This window comes from Urocampus carinirostris, chromosome 3 (assembly GCF_059441175.1).
Source record: "Urocampus carinirostris isolate Australia breed hairy pipefish chromosome 3, RoL_Ucar_1.0, whole genome shotgun sequence".
Classification (NCBI taxonomy): domain Eukaryota; kingdom Metazoa; phylum Chordata; class Actinopteri; order Syngnathiformes; family Syngnathidae; genus Urocampus; species Urocampus carinirostris.
Window position 1 is genome coordinate 36,730,622 of NC_142351.1, and position 23,200 is coordinate 36,753,821.

A 23,200-nucleotide genomic window follows, 5' to 3' on the forward strand; every position below is an offset into this window, starting at 1 on the left:
TGTCTGTCTGAGTGCCCTGTGACTGGCTCCCCTGCCCACTTCCCGAAGATAGTTGGGATGGGCTCCAGCGCCCCCACTGAAGATACGCGGTGCAGATAATTGATGGATGGATGGCATTAATATGCGTCGCTGACAAAAATTGCAAATCATTGTATGTACTGGAAATCTAACCCGAGTATTGACTGAGAGAGCACCGACACCTTACCACTAGACCATCAGTGGTACAGATGACATACAAAATGGCATTAGAGCTTGTCCCATTATCACACAATTTTTACAGTGTCACAAAACAGATTTGCATAGTGCATTCGGATAAACAGTCTTTCCACATGTTCACCTTTGCAACAATAAGCGTACATCTGACGTGAAAGTGCTTGTATAGTATTGTGTTAAAAGACTTTCTGTTTTCATTCTCCAAAATCCAAAATGTGTTGATGAAGAAGTAGAGTGACCGTTTAATCTATCAGAATGCACCAGACAAATCTGTGTTCCTGGCACTGTGAGTAATAACAGTGTGATAATGAGATAAGATCTAATTCCTTGTCCTATGTCTTTTGGACCACTAGTGGTCTAGTGGTAAAGTGTCAAGTGTCGGCACACCCACCGCCACAACTAGGGTTTGATTCTAGTTACATACAACGTTCTGCAGTTTGGATCAGCAATATTTAACAGTTTGATGAATCATTGCAAATGCATTGCTTGAATACAGTATTACTGTAAAATCTTGCATGGTAACACATACTTATAATTACTGTATGCAATTCCAATCTTATCCGCCATATTCTTACATGTATATAATGTGTACTGGGTTTAAAGGCAAACAATGTCTGGCCAAATCGGGTGTTTTAAGTGCAAAGTGTGTATTTTAATCTGGAAAATACAGTAACTTTTCAGCACATTTTTTTCACTGTGTGACGTTTGATGATATAATATCCATAATATAATAATAAAGCCTGTGTCCCATATCAAGAAACAAACCACCTTAAATTTGTCTCTGTCCTACAGTTACTTAAGATCGTTGAGGCTCATTTTGACCGTCATTTTTGCCTTAAATAATGGTTTTAAAGCAGGGCACGAGCAAAGTTCCTATCATAAAACTTCACAAAATACTGCAAACAAGAAGGAATGCGCTATGTGTGCAGTGATCTGCCCACCCCTACTGCTCACCCAATCAAATTGCTCCAGGTGTTAGGCTGACTTTCTTTGGGTGTTTACTGTTTGTTCTGTGGGTTTTCATCAAAAAGTGTCTCAACAGTGAACAAAGATTTTAAAGGAGCTTCTATATAAATAATTCCTTATAGAAAGGCAGCCAAATTGGCTCTGTTGGTGTAAGACTACGAATGTACACTGAAGTCGAAACTTTGCCCTATATATTTTTGACTTAACTATTGGTTAGCTGAGTGACGTTGGCTTTGCATACACTAAAATTGGAAAGTCACAGAGAAGATTACTATGCTCCCTAACTTATCTCTAAGCTCATGAAAGGAGCCATACGTTCCCGACCCCTCTTGTTGGCTGGAGTGATCTCTGTGCCGGAAGCTCACCGCCCGGGACTCCTCGGCGAAGTCGATCTTAAGACGGCCCATTGCCCGGATGATGGCCATGATTGATTGGATGGTGTTGCTGTAGACCACCACTTTGTACTGGCTGCACTCCTCTTCCGAGTAGCCATCTTCGTGAATGATTCTAGCAATAAAAGAAAAAGCTTTCAGGTTGTATAAATATTTAAAAGAGAAGATCGGCTTGAACTCATGTGGGGCAACATTTGATGAAAGATGTCATTAGAGATGGAATTCAGGCTCCTGAGAGCAGGCAGTGTGTCTAATGTGGGAACCGAGGGAAGCCATTCATATCTTGCCAGGCTATGACTGGCCCCGGTGGCCTTTGTTTAACATGTTGTGCTAAACAGTAGGGCTTTTTTGCTGCCAGGCGGCATCAAAATGAGTGTTCTCTTTTAATTCCACACAGGGGAACCTTGTTTGTTACCGCATACAATGGGGATCCCCAAAAAAATGCAAATTGTACAATGCATAGTTCATGCTTACTTCATCTGCTTGACTAGTGTGCTTTTCCCTGATTCCCCAGCACCTACAAAAGAAAATGACACAGATTAGGTAGGAACACAGCCACAGATTTCACTGATAATAAAGCATAATCTGTCTCCAGTATATTAAAATACAAACAAAGAAAAAGGAAAAACAGCATGTGCCTATTTCCAATTGAAAGTGGCAAACTTTTACCAAAACGGAAATCGCATACAATCATTAGAGTAGTTTATTCACACGTATAGACTTACCGTGAATTCCGGACTATAAGCCGCTACTTTTTTCCCAAACCTTATATCCTGCGGCTTATTCAGTGATGCGGCCACTTTATGTAATTTTTCTAACAGCCGCCAGCGGCGCTCGACTACAAAAGGTAAGATTTAGACCGGTGGAATATATGCGCCGAGGAAGACAGCAACTTCTTATCTTGTGCACAAATTAAATTAGCGTAGACATATCCTCATCATGCAAATTGAAAAAAGAAAGGCACATGACGTGGCTTTCAAACTAAAAGCAAACGAGCAGTCCGATAAAGAAGGAAATAGGGCTACTGCATGTAAACTTCACTTTGCGAGCGTGTTGCCAGCGTGTTTATGAATAAGGGAGCGTTGGACGATTTCTATACGACAAGGTCTCTTTCCCATACTGGGGAAGACGACTTTGATGATGCCAGTTTTAGGGAGGAATATGAGGACGGCTTACCGTGGCTTCTACAATTACGATATGTTTGTTTTAACAGACCCGTTAACTGTGTTGTGAGCTGGTTCCTCGTAGCGTTTTGCTACCCTTCACAGGCACGGTTTGGGATGAAAGTTATAATATTATAATTAAAGCTTTGAAAACTCTCTCGGTATACCGTCTTTCTTTGTAAATATGTGTAACCGATGTATAATATGTATTTGCACCTGTATATTTTTGTAATGTATTTATTTGAGACACTTATTCTGATATGTTTTGCGTATTAATAAAAGAGGGGCGGAGCAAACGCGGGCTGATAGGAAGTGGGGTAAAGGTGAGTGAGACCTGTTGTCGCGGCGGACAATAGTGGATATATATTTTTCCCACCCTTACCTTTGGAAATATAGACTTTTTTTCCTTGGATTAGTTTCAACGGGTACCCGGACTCTGCAGGTCTGCATCAAACCTTAAGTACCGGTATCATTTACTGTTCATTTTGCCGGTTGTGGTTTTTAGACTGTGTACTTAATATTCAGTCACATGACTCAAAAGCCGGGTTTGGGCTAATTTTGTGATTGTGATACATGTTTTAATGTGGGCGCATGCGGCTATTACATACAGGTGCGGCTTGTAGTACAAAATCGGTTTTCCTCTTAAAATGTGGTGAGTGCAGCTTATAATCAGGTGCGCTCTATAGTACGGAATTTACGGTAGTCTCGCTTATCCTTCAAAAACTTTTCTCCTTTTGAAAATTGTGACCCATGGGTTCTCCAAAGTTAAAAATAATGCAGCAGTAGACTAAACACTAGTCTTAGATATGTTTAACTTAAAAAAATACAATCCCTACACAAATCAATCTTTATAATTGGCAATTTTACCTAAAATGGTAGATTATAAAAATAACATATTATAAAATTACCTAATTTTAAGATACAATTAAGCTTAAACTCATTGAATTAATTGAATTAAAATCAATTCCTGCCCCTGCTTTATCAGACAACTTTGCTAATTATTAATTACATTTTTTATTTAAATAAATGAAATTCAACATTCGAATGAAATCAATAATATCTTGTCAGAGGGCTTTTTTTTTTAAAATAAAAATGAAATTGGCACCACTATCTGCCATGTGCCACATAAGAAAACTTTTTCTTACTTTACTATGTCTTAATTCGGTACACATGTGCAGAATTTAAATGATTATTTTATTGTATTAAAATGTTTTTTGTTTTAAAAAAAGAAAGATTTAAAATATTTATGGCAAATAATTAATACCACTTTTTAACCAAGCTACAAAGAATACAGGACTACACAAAATAATCAGAATTATCACTCTCTGCCATATCGAATAAATATGCCCATTTTAATTAATTAATTTAATCTTTCAAAATGGGATAAAAGTGACACCATTTCATTGTCTAACTGCTTATCCTTCTGCGTCAAAATACAGTGTGTTTTACATTAATATCCTTTGAGATGTAGATATCCAAACGTACATGATTAAAACCCTTTAACAATCCTGTAAAATTTGTCTAAAAACCTGAAACAACACATTCCCAAAGTAAATTTAATGCTGCTCTTGAACCGTTTGAAGAACACCGACGACGGTTTTGGTCTCTTTTGAAAAGCAACACCTTGAAACCATTTGGAGATGATGTGTTTGTAGCTCTACACCTCTGCAGCTGCGTACTTTTTTTTGGCGATTTTTTAGACACTGTGAAATAGTTGTAAATGCTTTCCAATAATACTTTGTGACATTGTGAAGACACGTCTTTGCTTCTCAATAGCCTGATGGTTGCCGGCGGGCCGGCATAATTTTAAGGGGTTAAGGCAAACTAAATTTAAAAGTATTAATGTTGAAGATCATAAGATTTATTCATCCAAATCTGAATGAGAATTTTAAAAAAATGTGAATCATGTGAACGGTCTGACAAAAATGTTCAATATGTTCACCGCCTGAGACATGGCACATGTCATGTCAGTATTCCAGCTCCTGACAAACACGCTGAAGCATATCTTGGGTAACAGTCTCCAGCAGATTACTATTTTTTTGTTTTTATATGAAAAACACTCTGCTTGTGAGTTAGTACAGGGAAATACATGTATTTGGTTACAATATTCAATTATTCAAAGGATATCAGTTTGCATTTATACAGTGACCAAAAAGTCCATTTAAAACAAGCCTGAATGTTTTCTACATTCTCTTAAAGTCCGAGTTTAAATTGATGAGCACACTGTCATAAAGATGTTTTGTTACAAAAGAAATCTAATGATAGCATAAACCTGACAATATTAGGCATACAAGTAGCAGATAGCCTCACTGTACGCATTTCCTTTGTAGCTAGAACAATCGTGACGGTTTACGCAAACGATTAAGACATTGGGGTTGTCGCAACAGAGGGTGTGAGAATCACTTCCTATAATTAAAATGTTCAGAATTTCAACATTAAGACACACAGGATGCATCTGGCTGACAAAGCATTTTGTTTGCACAGCAAGGATAACGGATATTTGACCAGAATGAAAACCATAACGAACCATTGTCGTCAGTGACACAATCTTTATAGAAATCAATTAAAGACAAAGTAGATAGTATAATTTTTTTTTTACTATCGTTCTCCTCTTGTAGGATCTGACATCGCCTGTCTGAGCGATATACTGCAATCCCATCGGTGATTGTATTACAATCTCCAACTGGGGCGCAATATAAGCCTGAACAAAACGATTTTTTACTGGCACGAAGCAGCAGTGGCAACCAACATTAGGGGAGAGATGAGTAGAGTCTGTATGAATATTTAATGCAGAGCTATACTGCATGTATAAATAAACATATTTAAAATCAATATACTGCAGTGCTGTTTTTGGAACATTTATATTTATGTGTCTTTTTGACTTTCTGTTTAGGAGTCTAAATTTAGATCATCAATTAAATAGCTTAGCAATTGTTACAGGTCAATCGAGAGATCTGAAGGGCATCCGCTCGGCAAAAGGAAAGCAAATACAGGCTTCGTACATTTTCAATATATTATTTTTTGGGGGTGTGAAATACTCTACACAAGATTATTTTAAACATTTTACAGCTAACACTAGATCAGACATTACAATCTGAGTAAATGCTCTAATAATTGGGGTTTCCCAATTTGGACCTGTGACGGACTTTGCTCCCAGCTGCAATAGTTAGCATTTTTTATACAACCCTGGGAAATTGTAGCTTTTTTTTAATTCTTCTTTGATTTAGACTGTAAAATCATCCAAAAATCTATACATTTTGGACCAGGTTAACATAAATATATAAATACAAATATTAATATCCACCAATCCATCCGTTTTCTATACAGCATATCCGCTGTAGGGTCGCAGGGGTGCTGGAGAGCATCCCAGCTATCTTGGGGCAGTGGGCAGGGGACACAGAGACATACAACTCACTTGCTTATTTACACCTATAGGAACAATTTGAAACGGCCAATTAAACTAAAATGCATGTTTTTGGAATGTGGGACGCAACCAGAGTGCCCGAGGAAACTCACACAGGCACAGGGAGAAAATGCAAACTCAGCACAGTGAAGCTGGTAGCTGTACATGAACCTTGGACCTCTGCACCGTTGACGCACTAAACACTCATCCACCGTCCCGTCTAATAATGATCTTGACCTCAATAGACGGTTTCATAAATTTTTTTAATTTTTTTTAACTTTCTAAAAGGGCAGTAGCTCCAGCACCACCTAGTATCCATCCATGCATGCCACGAGAATAATCAGTTAGATTGCAGTCCAGGAAAAGCCATTCACATCTAGTCTGACAATGTTTTAATGTATTGATGAGAAGATTAAGGAAGGTAATAAACATGACTTGACTTAAACACAGGGTTGGGTAGGGTTACTTTAACTGGATTACTTTCAATTACTTTTGGATTACTCCAATACCAAATATGCTAATAAAAGACAAAAGAAACTAAATATGAATAAAAGTACTACATTTTGTGCTGGCTTGGGGAGTAACGGAATACATGGAACGGCAAAAATGATGTTGGCAAGCTGTTTGGATGTATTTTCATTTTGTTTCTGTCGTATTTTATGTTAGTTTTGCCGGAGATCAAAGAGATCAAAGCCAGGAGAGAAAGCTTACCACATGTTGTGAGTCATCATTTCATTCATATTTAGTTTCTTCTGTCTTTTATTAGCATATTTGGTATTGGAGTAATCCAAAAGTAATTGAAAGTAATCCAGTTAAAGTAACCCTACCCAACCCTGCTTAAACATTTAAGAAAACGGGAAAGACTATCAGAGATTTTAGTCCCAAGTCAAAATACTATTTAGATGTGGCTCATTCAAGGGACATTGTGTATTATTAAGTCCCTCCTAGTGGTTAAAAACTATATTTTAAAATACATTAATTTATTTATTTGAGTATTAGGCAGGGCAGCACGGCGCCGCAGTGGTTAGCGCATGTGCGGCACAGTTCATGTCTTGGGAACCTCCTGCGTGGGTTCAAATCCAGCTCCAGACTTCCTGTGCAGGGTTTGCATGTTCTCCCCGTGCTTGCGTGGGTTTCCTCCGGGCACTCCGGTTTCCTCCCACATTCCAAAAACATGCATTTCAGGTGAATTGGCCGGTCCAAATTGTTTCTAGGTGTGAATGAGCGAGTGAGTTGTCTGTCCCCGTGTGCCCTGCGATTGGCTGGCAACCAGTTCAGGGTGTCCCCTGCCCACTGCCCGATGATTGCTGGGATGGGCTCCAGCACCCCCGCGACCCTACTGAGGATAAGCGGTGTAGCTAATGAGATGAGATGAGAGTATTAGGCAAAAATCACGACCTGTCATACAGACAAGCATTTTGACCCTTGAAGGAGAAACACATGTCACTTTGTCACACATCAAAACTAAACAGTTAGTGAAATGTAAGTTCTAAACAACAATCAAAACAGTGGTTTCAGCAAAATATATTGAACTCCTCAAGAATTTAGGAGTGATTTTCAAGCGTGGCAACCAGCCAAACCAACTCGCATTCACTGTTACCGGAACGGACGCAGGAATGATACCGCAAGGGCTCATTTGACGAGAATTTTTTTTTTGGGGGGGGGATCCGCTTTTGTGGGGGTGAATTGCTCTGTGGTTTGACAAGACCATTTTCATTGGTGGGGCATGTTATCTTTCCAGCTTTGTGGTTTGTTGCAACAACCTTCTGCGCCTCACTTTGCTTCCCTGCATAACTCTCCTGTTCATGCACCATTCAAGAGCAAGAGAGTGAAAAACAACTCACTCATCAACATTGATCACAAGCATACAATGAAGATACGATGAATTCCTGACATTGAACTAGAAACCAGAAGTTTTGGAACGCATCTATTTATTATAATGTGAAAGTGATTTGAGCTTTGCTGTTTCTTTGTCTGCAACACTCAAAGAGATGTTTTTAAAAGAGACAAGGGTACAACTCAAGCCAAGCATATGAAAAGGAATTTAACTTACAGGAATACTTGTGTTCTACCATGTATTGTACATCAGTGTTTCTCAACAAAAAATAACTGAGGTTCAATTACATTCGTTAACAGTAGATGACGATAATGTCCCGCAAATGCAAGCTACAACCTGCAATTTGACAACACAGATAAAAGAGCAGTAACCGCTGTTTTTACATAAGTTGAGCATAGCAAAACGAAAATAAAGTACGAAATACATGAAATATGGATTGTATTATCTTGAGAACAAAGACCTCATATATCTCAGTAGTTGAACATTTTCATTTCATGTTCGTGCATGTTGAGCTACTCAACTGAAGCGCTTTTGGATTTCCTTAAAGGGACACTGTATGATGTAGCGCTACCAAAAAGTGCTGAAAAACATGAGGACGAATCCAAACAACGGAGCCTCAAAGTGACCAAACGGCACCACTTTAAGTCTCGTTTTTTTTTTTACCCACCCGTTTAGAGGTTTTTGGGCACCCGTACCAACAAGATGGTAGACAAGTAGGTCAGCTTGCTTTAGGTGAGGCTGATGTCATGTAAACTAAATGCTAATTTCTCGACCTATGAGTATTTTTAAAATTGCATGTTTATATAATAGTTCATGAGTTTTTGATTATTATTGAAATCAATATTGGCTTTTTCTTTTACGAATTACACGTTTTTTTCACCACAAGGAGGTGCTAAATATTACATATTGTTCCTTTAAAAATGCAACCAATTGAGAGAATATTAGGACTTGAAGTTGTTATGTTTTTTCTGGTCGTTTTGTCCATAAAAAGACTTCACTAAACCGCACAATTATTGAATACTGTCATGATTACTTATGCGAGGCACCTGAGCCTGCTCCTTTGGCGCCAACTGCCTCGGACGCTGATTGGCTCCCTGTCACTTTTTATACCCCGTCTTCCTGTCACCGGATGTCAGTCCGTCTGCGAACCTCAGCTTATGCTAGGCCAGCTTTTCGACCCTGACTCTCTCCTGTTCCCGTTCCCGTCTGTTTCCCGTCTCCGACCCCTTTTCTGATCTTGACTACAATTTTGCTCCCCCGTCCCGGCTACTGATCTGTTTTTTCCGCTCTCGACACTTCCATTGCTCGCCACGGAAATACCACTTCCGCGTCTGAGCAACCTGAGCCCTGCGACCAGCGATCTACGGATCATGTGTACTATCATTTCCCTTCTTCCCAATAAAACTGAGAGAAACGCAAGTGGGTCCTGTCTCCGTTTTGGTCCTGACACAATACAGGTCAAACCAGTGGCGAACCACTGTTGCAGATCATACACCAAAAAAATGTCAACATAAAACAAAAAAATGGATTGGAAAAAGTTTTATTGTAAAATAAATAAAATTCCTATTTAAGACATTTGAGACCTGCCAATGTTGGCTCTAGACATTAAGTTTAATTTGACAGTAACTTGGATGGATGTGAAGGAGGTAAAGTATGTCATGAAGAAAATAATATCTAAAGTAGCATGGCAAAGACTTTTGGGTAATACAGCACAGTATTGTAAAGTGCTGCAGGAAAATTCTGTCATTACAAAATCGAATGCCAATGTATCTTTCCTTTCTTTCCTGTGATACTTTTTATATAATAATTATTTGCTCATGAGGTTGCACAGGCAATTATATCAAACAACACATTTCTTTTATGTAGCTGTTTAAGATTCTGCGGCAAAATAAAATAATCTAATAATCAAATAAAGTAAATATCTTGCTAATAATTCTTCTCATTTTGATTATTTTTTTTTTTATGCAGGATAAAGAAAAACCTTACACTGTCAATTTTGGCAACATGATAATTTAAGGTTTTTTTGGGGAAGCACAGTGTATGAACAAGTGTTCTTTGGATCAAAAAAGGCTAAACACTGTTACAGCTCATGTATCCCCAAAAAAGGTGAGTTATTTGAAAAAATGTTAAACTTTTAATGTGATTTTGGAACTATAATCAGGAAAGGTCCAGAGGATACACACACACATACTGACATAGAAAAATGAGATTTTAGATAGATAGATAGATAGATAGATAGATAGATAGATAGATAGATAGATAGATAGATAGATAGATAGATAGATAGATAGATAGATAGATAGATAGATAGATAGATAGATAGATAGATAGATAGATAGATAGATAGATAGATAGATAGATAGATAGATAGATAGATAGATAGATAGATAGATAGATAGATAGATAGATAGATAGATAGATAGATAGATAGATAGATAGATAGATAGATAGGTAAATAGATAGATAGATAGATAGATAGATAGATAGATAGATAGATAGATAGATAGATAGATAGATACTTTATTCATCCCCGTAGGGAAATTATGACATGAAGAAAAAGTGACCAACTGGAAGTGTATGGCCGCACAAGTGTTCACCCCCCTCTCTAAATGGGGATGCCTATTTGTGTGAAAAGAGCAAGCAAGTCAAGATACATTGATGCCGCCAGTCAAAGCACACCTGCTCCCATTTCAAATGCTGCAAATTAGGCTGAAAATATGGTCTAGTGGGCATTTCCTGACATTTTTGATTTATATTTTACTGTTTCAACTGATTTATTTATGTTGGAGATCATATTAGCAGGCTTTGGAAAAAGTGTGTGGAGTTTATATATCTTCCATGGATCGTAGTAGCATGTTCGAGTAGAATCGGATTGCAGAAAGCATGTTACAGAGGTTTTTCTCTAGAAAGGCCCAGGTCACAATTATGTTTTGACTTTTCACTTGTGCTTGCATACCTGTCAACTTAGAAATGTTTCAAATATTTTATATATTTTTTGACGACATAAGAAGCGTTGCACAGACAGACAGGCAGACAGACAAACCGACCCACAGATAGATACATAGAGTGAGAGGGAAAGAGTGAGAGAAGGAGAGAGAGGGAGAAATTTGCTGTAACCCTCACACAACACTGCATGTCAGTGCTGAGATCATCTCTAAAGAGCTGGATAACGCTTTACACTAAAAAAGAACAGCGACCATATGTTGAAGGTGCTGTATCTGAGTCAAATCAGGAGGGTTCCCCTGCTACTGGTAACCATGGAAACCAGTACTATCTGTTTCATGTGCAGGAGTAGACTAATAACACAAAAGACTGGAGAGGAATGGGCGCCGCCATGCTATACTTGCCCAAGACACATCACAAGAAGTGGTGCCCCTACTACCCTGTTGGTAGAGGGATCGGTGAATCGATATAAAAAAAATACTAAATTTACTCTCCTGATCACTGTAAGACAGCACAAATATTGGACAGTGACAATTATCCACTAGATCGCATTTCTCAAAGTTAAGGCCCGCAGGCCGCACCTGGCCCCCTAGAAAGGAGAGCCTCTTCTCTTTTAATGTACGATTATATAATGACAATAGATGGCGTCATTCCCTCATTCATTCATTAAGTCATTCATTTTTTTTACACTCATCCACTCACTTCATTTTACTGCAGTTTAGTGAAGATAGATAATTGCATTTTTTTTTCTTTAAAGTGATTGGAGCACACTTTTGTTAAAATATAGGCTTCTGATGCTGGCTGAGTAATACCAGCTTCTTTCACTTAATGTCCAGGTAATAAAAAAGAAAATGTGTCGTGGTGATTTTTGAAAATAAAACATTACTGACACCCATAAATAAATATTGCTTTATTTATCTGATCATATTGGAATGTATTTCATAGCTTTTTACTAGCTTTAATTATGTTTTCTAGACGATATGCGTCATTTTAAAACATGTTTAACATTCGATCCGTCCAGTCCTTGTCCTGTAGCTTAATTTTTCATTCTGACCTTTAAATTGTTTGACTTTGACTCTCCTGCTCTAGATGAAATTGAACACTGTCCTGCGGCACACATGGCAAAGTCTCATGGCACACTAGTGGGCCACAGCACACTGGTTGAGAAACACTGCAAAAAACGCTAAAAATGTATTGGATATTTCTCAACTATATTTTGCTTTTGCTGTCACTTATATTTTGAAAAATAGACCTGACTTTACAATATCAGGTACTCATTTAGCTAATAAGCAACATGGAGAGACTTCCTTCCGCCAAATTGGATGCAAGGGTGCGGTCAATGAATGATGAGATTTTTGGCAGCAGCCTCTAAAAGACCAACAGTCTATCCTTCGCTTGCTTGTACTGACAGCAGTGGAATACAATGCAGCAATCTTGGTTACTTGAAAACCATATCTTCTTATGCCTTCACGCACAAGACATGGCTTCTGTTTTGAGGAGGTGCTTTTTTGTTTTGTTTGTTTAAACATCTGTGATAAATCGAAAGATCTATGGCTGGTTAACCCGTCACTTGTGGATCATATATAATAGTCCTAATTAGATTGTTTTCCAAGTCAAACTTTTGTTTTGATTCCCGATTTTCCTCACTACAGCAATCCAAATATGCAGGGTTGAAAATTATAGGTCAAGTCAACAGGTCCTGACAGGAGATGATGAGCAGAAACAACTTCCAACAAACATGCACATGGAACCAATATGAGGTCATTTCTGGTTTATTTCGAAGGGTGGCTGGTTTCAGAATATTTCTGTTACAGGAGGCGACAGAAACCAGTGCTCATACAAGTGGCATCTCACCAATATGCACATATGTAGTCCTCACCTCCAGTGTATGCCTGGTAATTGGGACACTTTGTGAAATATGCATATATGCATCTGGTTCAGGTTGAGTATTACACCCTCATTTTACTTGTTCATATATCATTAATATTAAGATATTTTACATTGATCTTTGATCACAACCAGCAAAATGTGTACACATTTTTCATTTTATATTATGCCATTGTCCTTTGTCAGGAAAGCTTTCATTGCTAAACGCATGAGTAAAAATTAAATCTGTTGAATATTTGTGTAATTATACATCCTTATCTCTTTGGTAATTGTAACTACTCTTTATAGCCATGCCATTTCTGCCAATTTGAAAGTCCTTTGATACTCCATCCCTCCAGTATTTTCCAATGTGAGAACAGTTAATTTTTTAACACAATTCAAATGTTGTCCTTGACATATGTCTGGAGAATTTCCACACGCAAATGCCAAAAACGTTCACAATTATAAGCGACAAACGATGAACACAAAGTAGACAAACAACGAGCGTGTGTAACCTCATATGAGACTTTTTTACTTTGAATTTTAATAAACGGGTATGTCCAGGAGAAGTCAGATCGAATACAACATGGAAACCTCCTATTTAGATGTATGATTGATTGCACTTTCTATGAGACCCAATTTAACTTTTTAGCCTTTATTCCTTTGTATTCACTGTTTCTATTGTTCACGTGACTTTTCACCAGAGCCGTGCATACAGGGGAACCAGATGAGTTCATACTGTCAAGGTCGCCCATTGCCCTCACTTGGCCCCGCGCTTTTGGCACCAGCTGTGGCTCGTTGCCTGATTGGCTTCCCTCCTATTTAAACTCGGTGCTCTCATTCACTCCATGTCAGTCGGTTAACGAACCTCCGGCCATGCAAGACGTGTATTTTGACTCTGTCCGGTATCCTGCTTATGTATCTAGTATCCGGTATCGATCCCACCTGTCTCATCCTGTCCAATATCTTGCTCCAGTCTCTAGTATCGATTCGGCCTGTCTCGTCCTGTTCCGGTAACCTCCTCCAGTCTCTAGTATCCGGTATTGATCCCATTTGTCTTGTCCTGTCCGGTATCTAGCTCTATTCTCCAGAATCGAATTTTTTTTATCAATTTAATATTTTATTCAGTTGAGAGTGCGCCAAGTGACCGATTTACTGCACTTGGTATTCACAGGCGGTCTCCCATCCAAGTACCAACAAGGCCCAACCATGCTTAGCTTGCAGAGATCGGGCCTTCTCACTTTGGTATGGCCGTAAACATCCATTACCCATCCATTATCTGCACCGCTTATCCGCAGTAGGGTCACGGGGGTGCTGGAGCCCATCCCAGCTATCCTCGGGCAGTGGGCAGTGGACACCCTGAACTGGTTGCCAGCCAGTGACAGGGCACAAAAAACATACAACTCACACTCATAAAACTCACACCTAGGGACAATTTTGACCTGCTAATTAACCTGACATGTATGTTTTTGGAACGTGGGAGGAAACCAGAGTGCCCGGAGGGAACCCACGCAAGCACGAGGAGAACCTGCAAACTCCACACAGGAAAGTTCGATCTCATGACCTTAGAACTGTGCTGCACACACGCTAAACACTGCGCCGCCGTGCTGCGGCCGTAAATATGTCATATGTAAATGTCCCTGAAGGCACCGCTAGAGCCTGCCTAGTGCCCAATACACACACGTTAGCAGCCTCACGAGACTGTAAGCGTGCCCCAATTTAACAAAATAAGTGCTACATTTACGAGAAATAAAATACAGACATAAAGAAAATGGTTTTACCTGCAACACATTCCGAAAAACCTGCATTGGTGGATAATGTGCCGGTCCGTATAATCTGCGAAACAGATACGGCTTGCACATGCCGTGTGTAAACCTAATCTCTCTGTCTATTTCGTGTCCGCGATTGAAATTATGACACAGTTCGTCCATCAGCGCGTTATGCATACGAAATATTGTTTTAAATAAAATTGTAGTCGTGCAAGGCAATACTTATTTTAGCTAAATGTACCTGTAAATCGATTGCATCTTTTTTTCTGAAACTTTAAGAGAATACAATTAGGTTTTTGTTGTATACTATTTACGTAATGCTGTTACATCAACCCTGTCGGAACGGCTTTGCTAAAAGTAAGATAAAAGCCGATAGATGTGGTAAGGAAAATGCATAAGAACTCACTTTGGAAATTGTTAACACATGCTCAATGGAAAAAGTGCTTAACTTTCAAATATTTAAAGGACACCTGAAACGATCATCTATAGCAGGGGTAGCGAACAAGTTTGACACAAAGAGCCGAAATTTTTAACTGTGAGAGTCAAAGAACCACACCACGCACTGACCTCCCATGACAGACACACAAAAACACACACTATTAAAACACCATAACACACTCCTCTACTTACAATACAACAAGTATTGTTCTTGTGTTGATGTCAAGAAAATACACACAAAAAAGAATAAACATGAAACAGGACAAAGAGCCACAGTATATAGAAAATATGATGAGGCAAAGAGCCGCATTCTTATTGGTCAAGAGCCGCATGTTCACCACCCTAATCTATAGGGTAATACATTTGTTCCCTTTGCAACAGTTTGCATATTGCTTTCTTGTCCTGTTAATTAGAAGATGAAAGGGATGTCCATTCGCCATTATCTGCCCCACTTATCCTCAGTAGGGTGACGGAGGTGCTGGAGCCCATCCCAGCAATCTTCGGGCAGTGGGCAGGGGACACCCTGAACTGCTTGCCAGCCGGTCGCAGGCCACACAGAGACAGACAATCCACTCACTCATTCATACTTAGGTTCATTTATTTTGTAAATCTGACTGTGCCTCACCAGACACAAACCTCAGAGCACGTCACTGACTCAAATCCCATCACTTTTTTGGAAACGCCCATTAAATGCAATTACGCATTTTCCATGACACCTATTTTTTTTTATCGTTTATTATTTTCAATCATTGATCATTATTCATTAGATTTACAATAAGACACAGCTTTTTCAAACTAAACCCAAATATGAAAGGTTTTGAACTTTGGATGTGTAATTTAGGACCTTGTTGTCCTAGTCTCCAGTGGAGATTCATTATCTCGCAACATCTGGTCCATGTCTTCCAAACTTAATGAATGAAAAGCTCAGTACAAGAACCTGGTTCACCAAAACGCGCAAGTTAGCTCATCGCTCATCGGAAGTAAGGCGCGGTGCGTTTTAATGCCGAAGAGTAAACTGTTTTCTTACCGAGCAAGAGCAACTTGACTTCTCTGAGTAACTTCTCTCTGTCTTGGCGCAGGTTTTTATCAATCATCTTGCTCCTCTCAATCGCAGCTTTATCTTCAGCACTGATGGTGCAGCCCATTGTGACTTTGAAACTACTTGTTCAAAGCCGTCGTCTGCTCCTTTTTAGTTGCTCATGGGTCGTGGAGAGTAAGTCGAACTGTGAGGATTCCAGAAAGGCGTTGGCAAGCTTCGCTCTCCAACTTGCGCTACAGTCCGATGCTCAACTCCTACTCTGCAGCCACAAGTGTTCTCCACGAGAAAGCAAGGGAAACGCGTGACAATTTACAGGGTCTTCCCCCAAGATGTATTCGAAACACGACTAAATTCAGAGTGACATTAAAACTGGATACGCTATGAAATATTCAAACACATGTTTTGAACGGATAACGATTAAAAACTAAAACGTGCTTACTTTCTCCTTGAAACAGAGCGCTCGCTAAACGCACTCTCGTCAACTAGTTGAAGCAGGCGCAGACGAAAAGCGCACACACCAGGAAAAAATGTGGGCCCTCCCTGCATTTTTGATGCGTGGGAATTGTAGTCCAACAACCAAACATCATTAACTATCCTGTTGCATGTTTATGCAAATCTATCACTTGGTGCTATTTGACAACCAAAAACAATTCGTGTTTTTGAACTTCATAGAAATACTCGGGTCCAATGATGGAGCGCGTGTGCGCGGTGTGACAGCACCCTCTCGCGATTATTTGCGTCACTGTAACACAAACCAAAAAAAAAAGAATAATTATTGTTTAATTTTTCAATGATCAATAGAAACTTGAAATAAATTCGTTTGAATCCTTTTGAAAATAAGCGATGGAAATAAAAAGACGATTCTAGTAAGGTTCACTGGGGAAAATCAGGTGGTGTAGGGATCCTACCGGCAAGTTTGTTGGTCAGGTAAGAATTCTTTATTTCTTTTTTAAAAAGGTACCAAGAAATAGCTTGGTATTTTACTTAGTTGCACATTGATAATAAGTGTATTACTGAACTTTCAGCGGTCAAGAACCACCAAACCTTCCTATACAGGGTGTCCCAAAATGTGCCTAGAATTAAGTAGCTGATAACGCCATTATTTTCTTTATGGACTAAATTGAGCAGAGTGATGGCAGACAGACTTGGCTTTGAAGAAAAGTGATTTAATCTAAAATGCTACGGGAAGTATCAAAACCCAATTGGTAAATTAATATGGTAGTTGAGCATAAAGTGAGGATTCGATGCCCCACAGGAGGTGCAATTGCTTTTGTTATTCGAATCATTTCATTTCAATGTGCCTTCATTACACCATGCAATTTTTGTGGGAGAGTGTATCTTATTCACGGACTAATCTTGGAATGTAACTTTTCCATTGACAATGTTTCATGAGGCAATGAAATGCCTACCTAACTAGCTTGCCGCAAAGACTTTCGTGGACTTTGTTAAAACCTTTCCTGTAATCTTTCTTCTTTTGTGGGGCTTGTCGATGTACGTGGTCTTCAATAACACTTCTTATGGATGTCTGAAAAAGTCCCATCAGCTTCAAACATGTGTCAAATTCGAGTGATGGTAATTCGTGTTGTTGATTTTTTGTTAACTTCCTTCCAAAATTGTCTTTGCACTTCTATTTTGTTTTCATACTTCCAGTGGCAGTTTAGAAATAAATCCTTTCTTCCAAGTCAAGTCTAGCTGTTATCTCTAAGTTCAATTGGTTCAGTCTATCAAAAAAGAATAAATAATTCAATTATCCGTTGCTTAAATGTTTATACATTTTTGGGACACCTTTTAGAACAGTTAGAGAAGATGATGTCAATACAGTATACATGCTAAAAGAGAGTCTTGAATGTACCTTTGCTCTGCTCAACAATGACAAGCCATTTCCTAGGAGACATTCAGGTTAATTGCTGCCCATAGCAAAGGTCAGGCTGTTTGAACTGCTCCTTTGCTCCACAGCCTGACATGAAAGCCGCGAGTCATTCTATCTGGTGGGAGACGCAGGTACAAGGAATTGGAAGACAACAACGTCAGGATGTGGATCATGAGCCTCTGGTTGGGGCATAGTGGAATCTGTACTATGTGGCAGATTTTCTGAACAGAGCCATGCTACCCTGAATGATAGAGAGAATGGGGAATACATAAGTACTTCAACCAAAAGGGGTTGTGGGCTCTTTTGAGCATGACTTTGGACCTATACTTTCTTTTCATAATCTTGCACAGTACGATAAAAGCAATTTGTTCTTTTTTGTGCCTGAACACAGACATAGTACTTTGCTGTCAATGGAGGGAAGGTTCATCCATCCTATGGATGCAAGCTATATTCTATTTCAGATAATTCGGAAAATTCCTACCGTATTGGACACTGTGAATGCAACACTCCTTATTATCTCTTTGCACGTTACGTCACGTTGCATTCCCCAGAAGTTTGAGCGCCATGACGGACGGCCAAAGCACCTGAGCGGACATCAATTGAATAACCAGTTGAGGTGAAACAAATATCAATAACATGACAAAAGACAATAACCACAACTTTTTACAATGGTTATTTTTGCTATTCTGCCAGATTTGGCATTTTATCGCATTCCTTCTTATGAAAATAGAAGACAGCGATGGACATTTGAAATCAATCAGAGGGACTGGCAGCCCTCAAAATACCCCAGGATTTGCAGCGAGCATTTTTTACCAGCTACGCTTTTCGTGTTTCCGAGAGAATTTATGTTGAGTAGGTACGAGCCACGTCAAAGACATTCTATGTAGCTAGCGATAAGTTAGCTAGTGCTACTGTAGTTGAGTGTGTCTGACATCTGCAGTGGATCAACACATTGGACAATTTAAAATGACCATAAATGATTAAACTTTTGAGATTTGATGGCACCCTTTACAAAACATATTAGAATATACAGCTAACGTTGATGTCTTACCTTTGCCATTATGAGGAACAGCAACGCGTCCAGGTAACCCAACCAGCTACGAAGAACTGGTAAGCATTCAGACTTTTACAAGTTTATAGATCAGCGCCAGTGTATGGGCATACTCCGTTTACAATATAGGCTACTGATACAGATCATGTGGAATGGAGTCAGACAGACTGGACAATTTGGATACCGCTCTTTGTGCTTTCAGACAAGATGACCCAGCTTAACTGACAGCTAACCAATATTTGTTTTGCTAGTTATGGCCAATGGTGTGGAATTTTATATAATTTGTTGTCGTTGTCGTCTACTGTTGACTGGCCTCACCCACGGGGAATACGGTTTACTGCGGTTTACTGATGTCCGTCATGGTGTTGTCACATGGATAGGTCGATACAGCAGTGTAGCAGCAGATTTTCCCACAATGCAGTTCTGATCCATGGCTAGCTAAGCTAACATTTTTAAGATGCTGTATACAACTTTCAACTTTGAAATGTTAATTTGAAAACAAAACCCATTGATTTAACATTCAAAACATTCATAGTGATTGAAATTTCTCCTATAATTAAATTCAAAATACTGTAGAATAAGTTAAAGAAAGTTTACGTTCATAAAACAGAGTGAAGTTTACTCAGGTTTTACTAATGTTTTTATTAACCGCCATTTACTGGGTGCCAAACGTGTCTGGTCCAGCACAATTATCTAATTTGAAAATTTGGAACAACGGGTTTTGTTAATGAACAGCTGGGCTATAGTGTGCTTGTTATAAATAACCACATGCAAACTGTGGAACTTACAGTGACAGTGACTTTTGACTCACACTCAATATTTTGGGTCAAAATGTTCTTCAAACTGGTTTTAAAATATCTTTAAAGCAGTCAAACAGGCTTAAAATCTCTTACTGTTTCATCATGGTCTTTCAAAAAGGGACCATATATATATATATATATATATATATATATATATATATCACAATACACTTTTACATCTTAACAAGATACTTTTACTTGCAGTATGATCATCATCTTGTTCGGGGATGTGCTGACTTCCTTGACTGTGAGAGAGTCAGACTGGACATCAGATCTGCTGTCTAGTGAGTTATCCTCCATCTCTGAATGAACTTGCTCTTCACCTGACTGTATCACCCAGTTTACTGTACGGACATCACTGCCTTCAACTATATCTTCCGTTGGAGGAATCTCTCACACTAAACTGTGGAAACTTGGAGGCCTGCCTCATTGAGATAAAAGAGTGGATGTCACTCAATTTCTTGCGTCTTAACCCTGAAAAGACCGAAATGTTAATCATTGGTCCATCTAAATGCTGTGACTTGTTCTCAAAAACTGCTGTGAACATTGACAAATGTCACATCACACAGAGTGACTCAGTTAAAAATTTAGGTGTCACATTTGACCCTGATCTATCCTTTGAAACACATGTAAAGAAAATTACTAGAACCGCTTTCTTCCATCTTCGTAACATTGCTAAAATCCTTTCTATACTGTCTCAGTCTGATGCGGAAATTATAATTCATGCATTTGTTACCTCCCGTCTCGATTACTGTAATGCACTACTCTCTGGTCTCCCGAAGTCTAGAATCAAGTCTCTTCAGCTGGTGCAAAATGCCGCAGCGAGGCATTTAACTAGGACAAAAAAGTACGATCACATAAGACCGATTTTGGCTAACCTGCATTGGCTCCTAGTTAGCCATAGATGTGATTTCAAGGTTCTCTTAGTATTATACAAAATCATACATGGACTTGCTCCCTCTTATCTTTTAGATCTGATTTGCCCCTATGTCCCGGTCCGAAGCCTACGATCTGAGAGTGCCGGTCTTCTGGTGATCCCAAGAGCAAAGAAGTGTTCTGCTGGTTCGAGAGCGTTCTCCATCCGGGCACCGGTGCTGTGGAATGCTCTTCCCCCTGAGATCCGATCTGCAACCTCAGTGGAAATGTTTAAATCTAAGCTTAAAACTCACTTCTACTCCATAGCATATGAATAACCTACTCTTCTCGTCGGCTGAAAAATAGTCTGTGTAATATAGTGTAATAATCTGTGAAGCCCTTTGAGACTCTTCGTGATTTAGGGCTATACAAATAAAAATGACTTGACTTGACTTGACTTGTGTTTTACTTAGAGCAAAGCTGGGATCTTTCCAAAAGGGCAACAATCCCATCTTGTGACCAAGCCACAAACCTGTTTTACACATGCGGAATATGGAAATTAGCAATAAGAAGGCATAAAATCTATAACGATTACTGCCATTTTCTTTGGAACATTGGTCACGGCTTGTGCCAAGTGTTTGTATTTCCAATCTAAGTCTCAAGACTTTTTGTCAAGCTGAATAAGGCCAAAGGCAACAAGCTTGCAAATGGGGATGCATTGTCACAACTGCACATTTGTGTAGCCACAACACCATGGCTTGTTTCAATCACAAACAAGGGAGCGCTTGCTCTTTTTTTGTGTACCAGTCAACACGCCAATCCTACAGTAAGGAAGACTTAATGAAGTTGCAGTGTAACCACATCGAGCCAAAATCCATTAGAGTTCACCAAGTGGAGCTCATTTGAAAAATGTAATTGTGAATAAAAAGTCAGATGTTGTGGCATGATGGACGACTAGCTAGCACATCTGGCTCACAGCTTAAAGCGCTTGGGTTCAACTACAGCTACTGACCTCCAGTACAAAACGCATTACAAAGAAACACGTTCCTGGAATGCAATTACTGTTCTCTGTAACAAAGACTAACGCTTAAGTAATAAAATATTGTAACGCAACTGTTGTTACAATACGGTGCGTTACTCCACTGCTTACAAAGGACAAATAATAAGTAACAACGACCTCTTTTTGCTAATTGTCAGTTCTTTGCACACAAAGTAACAACACGAGTCATCACCACCAACTTATATACCTTCAAAGCACACCAGATTACAGTTACGGTAGCGCTGGTTTAAGCACAGAATATGAGGGACACTGAATTTTTTTTCATGTACTCTCTCAAAACTATACACTCGCATCCAAGCTGTATCAACAAGTATGAAACAAAATGATGAAATCAGGGGTCAGTTTATATAAGCATATTTGGTTATGTGTCTCCTGTAACAAATGGAGCGTGGCTAGTACAGGAACTACTCAAATAATAGTGAACACGTGAGCACAGAATGTACAGTAAACGTGTGCTGAACTTGTCTTATTAAATGTAAATAGTTTATTCGCAAAACAGCCTGCCTGGAGATAAAAAAAAAGAAAATGTATTGGAAAGGACCTAGAAATGGAGAAGTAAATCTTTTAAGTGGTCTGAACCAAATATGGATATAGAGTGCCTCGGCTAAGGGATCGTTTGCAGGCTCTCAGGATTGCATAAACCAGCCAAATAAATTTGAAGGCTTTACTGCTTCCATAGGTTGTGGTTCACATTTTCTTCTACTTATTTTATGATTTTTAAGCATTTTTACAGGATTGGCTTCAATGCAAGTATATAAAATAATTTGTAACTATATAGTTATTTTAAGAGTAACCAGTTACTTTTGTGTGTTAGTAACCTGAGGGTATGTAATTACTTTTTAAACGGAGTAACTATAGCTGTAACTAATTACTTTTCAGTCACTGTTGTCCCAGCTCTCTATAGGTCATTCACTAGGTCCCCCCACATGGTTCTGGGATTTTTGCTCACCGTTCTTATTATCATTTTGACGCCACAGGTTGAGATTTTGCATGGAGACCCAGATTGATGGAGATAATCAGTGGTTTTGTATGTCTTCTATTTTCTTAAAATTCCTACTGCAGTTGATTTCTTTGCACCAAGCGCTTTTCCATAGCATTTCGTGTCTGGTGTCCTTCAAAAGCTATTTGGTCTTGGCCATAGTGGAGTTAGGAGTGTGACTGACCGAGGCTGTGAACAAGTGTCTTAATACCGATAGTGAGTCAAAAATGAGTGGAGCCTCGTTAGACTTCGTTAGACTTCTTTGCAGTGATTGCAAAATGAAGCCCCATAAAGCAATCAACCCCTACAGGGAAATACTTCACACACATGTTCAAGATGATTTATTTCCTCGACTACGCCATCATTCTGGGGAATGCAACGTGACCCCACGTGCGAAGGGATAATGAGGAGTGTTGCATTCACAGTGTCTAACACAGTAGGAAACCCGTGTGTATAGAAAACTATCTGGTCATTTTAAAACCGTTATATTTTTTTAGGAATTATTTTTTTAAGTACGAAATAAAATATGCCAACAGCACCACATCATCTGCTTTTT

General features: G+C 39.0%; 1 protein-coding gene across 1 annotated transcript in view; it reads right to left on the minus strand.

Annotated features, from left to right (window-relative positions):
- Positions 1-16,559, minus strand: part of gnai3 (guanine nucleotide binding protein (G protein), alpha inhibiting activity polypeptide 3) — a 32,305-nt gene extending 15,746 nt beyond the window's left edge. Inside the window, exons 1-3 of the mRNA XM_088331671.1 lie at positions 16,018-16,559; positions 2,046-2,088; positions 1,545-1,686 (exon numbers count right to left, since the gene is read on the minus strand). Coding sequence (XP_088187797.1) covers positions 1,545-1,686; positions 2,046-2,088; positions 16,018-16,135 — 303 coding nt within the window. The 5' untranslated portion in view covers positions 16,136-16,559. The remainder of the gene's footprint in view (positions 1-1,544; positions 1,687-2,045; positions 2,089-16,017) is intronic.
- Between the last annotated feature and the right edge of the window lie 6,641 nt (positions 16,560-23,200).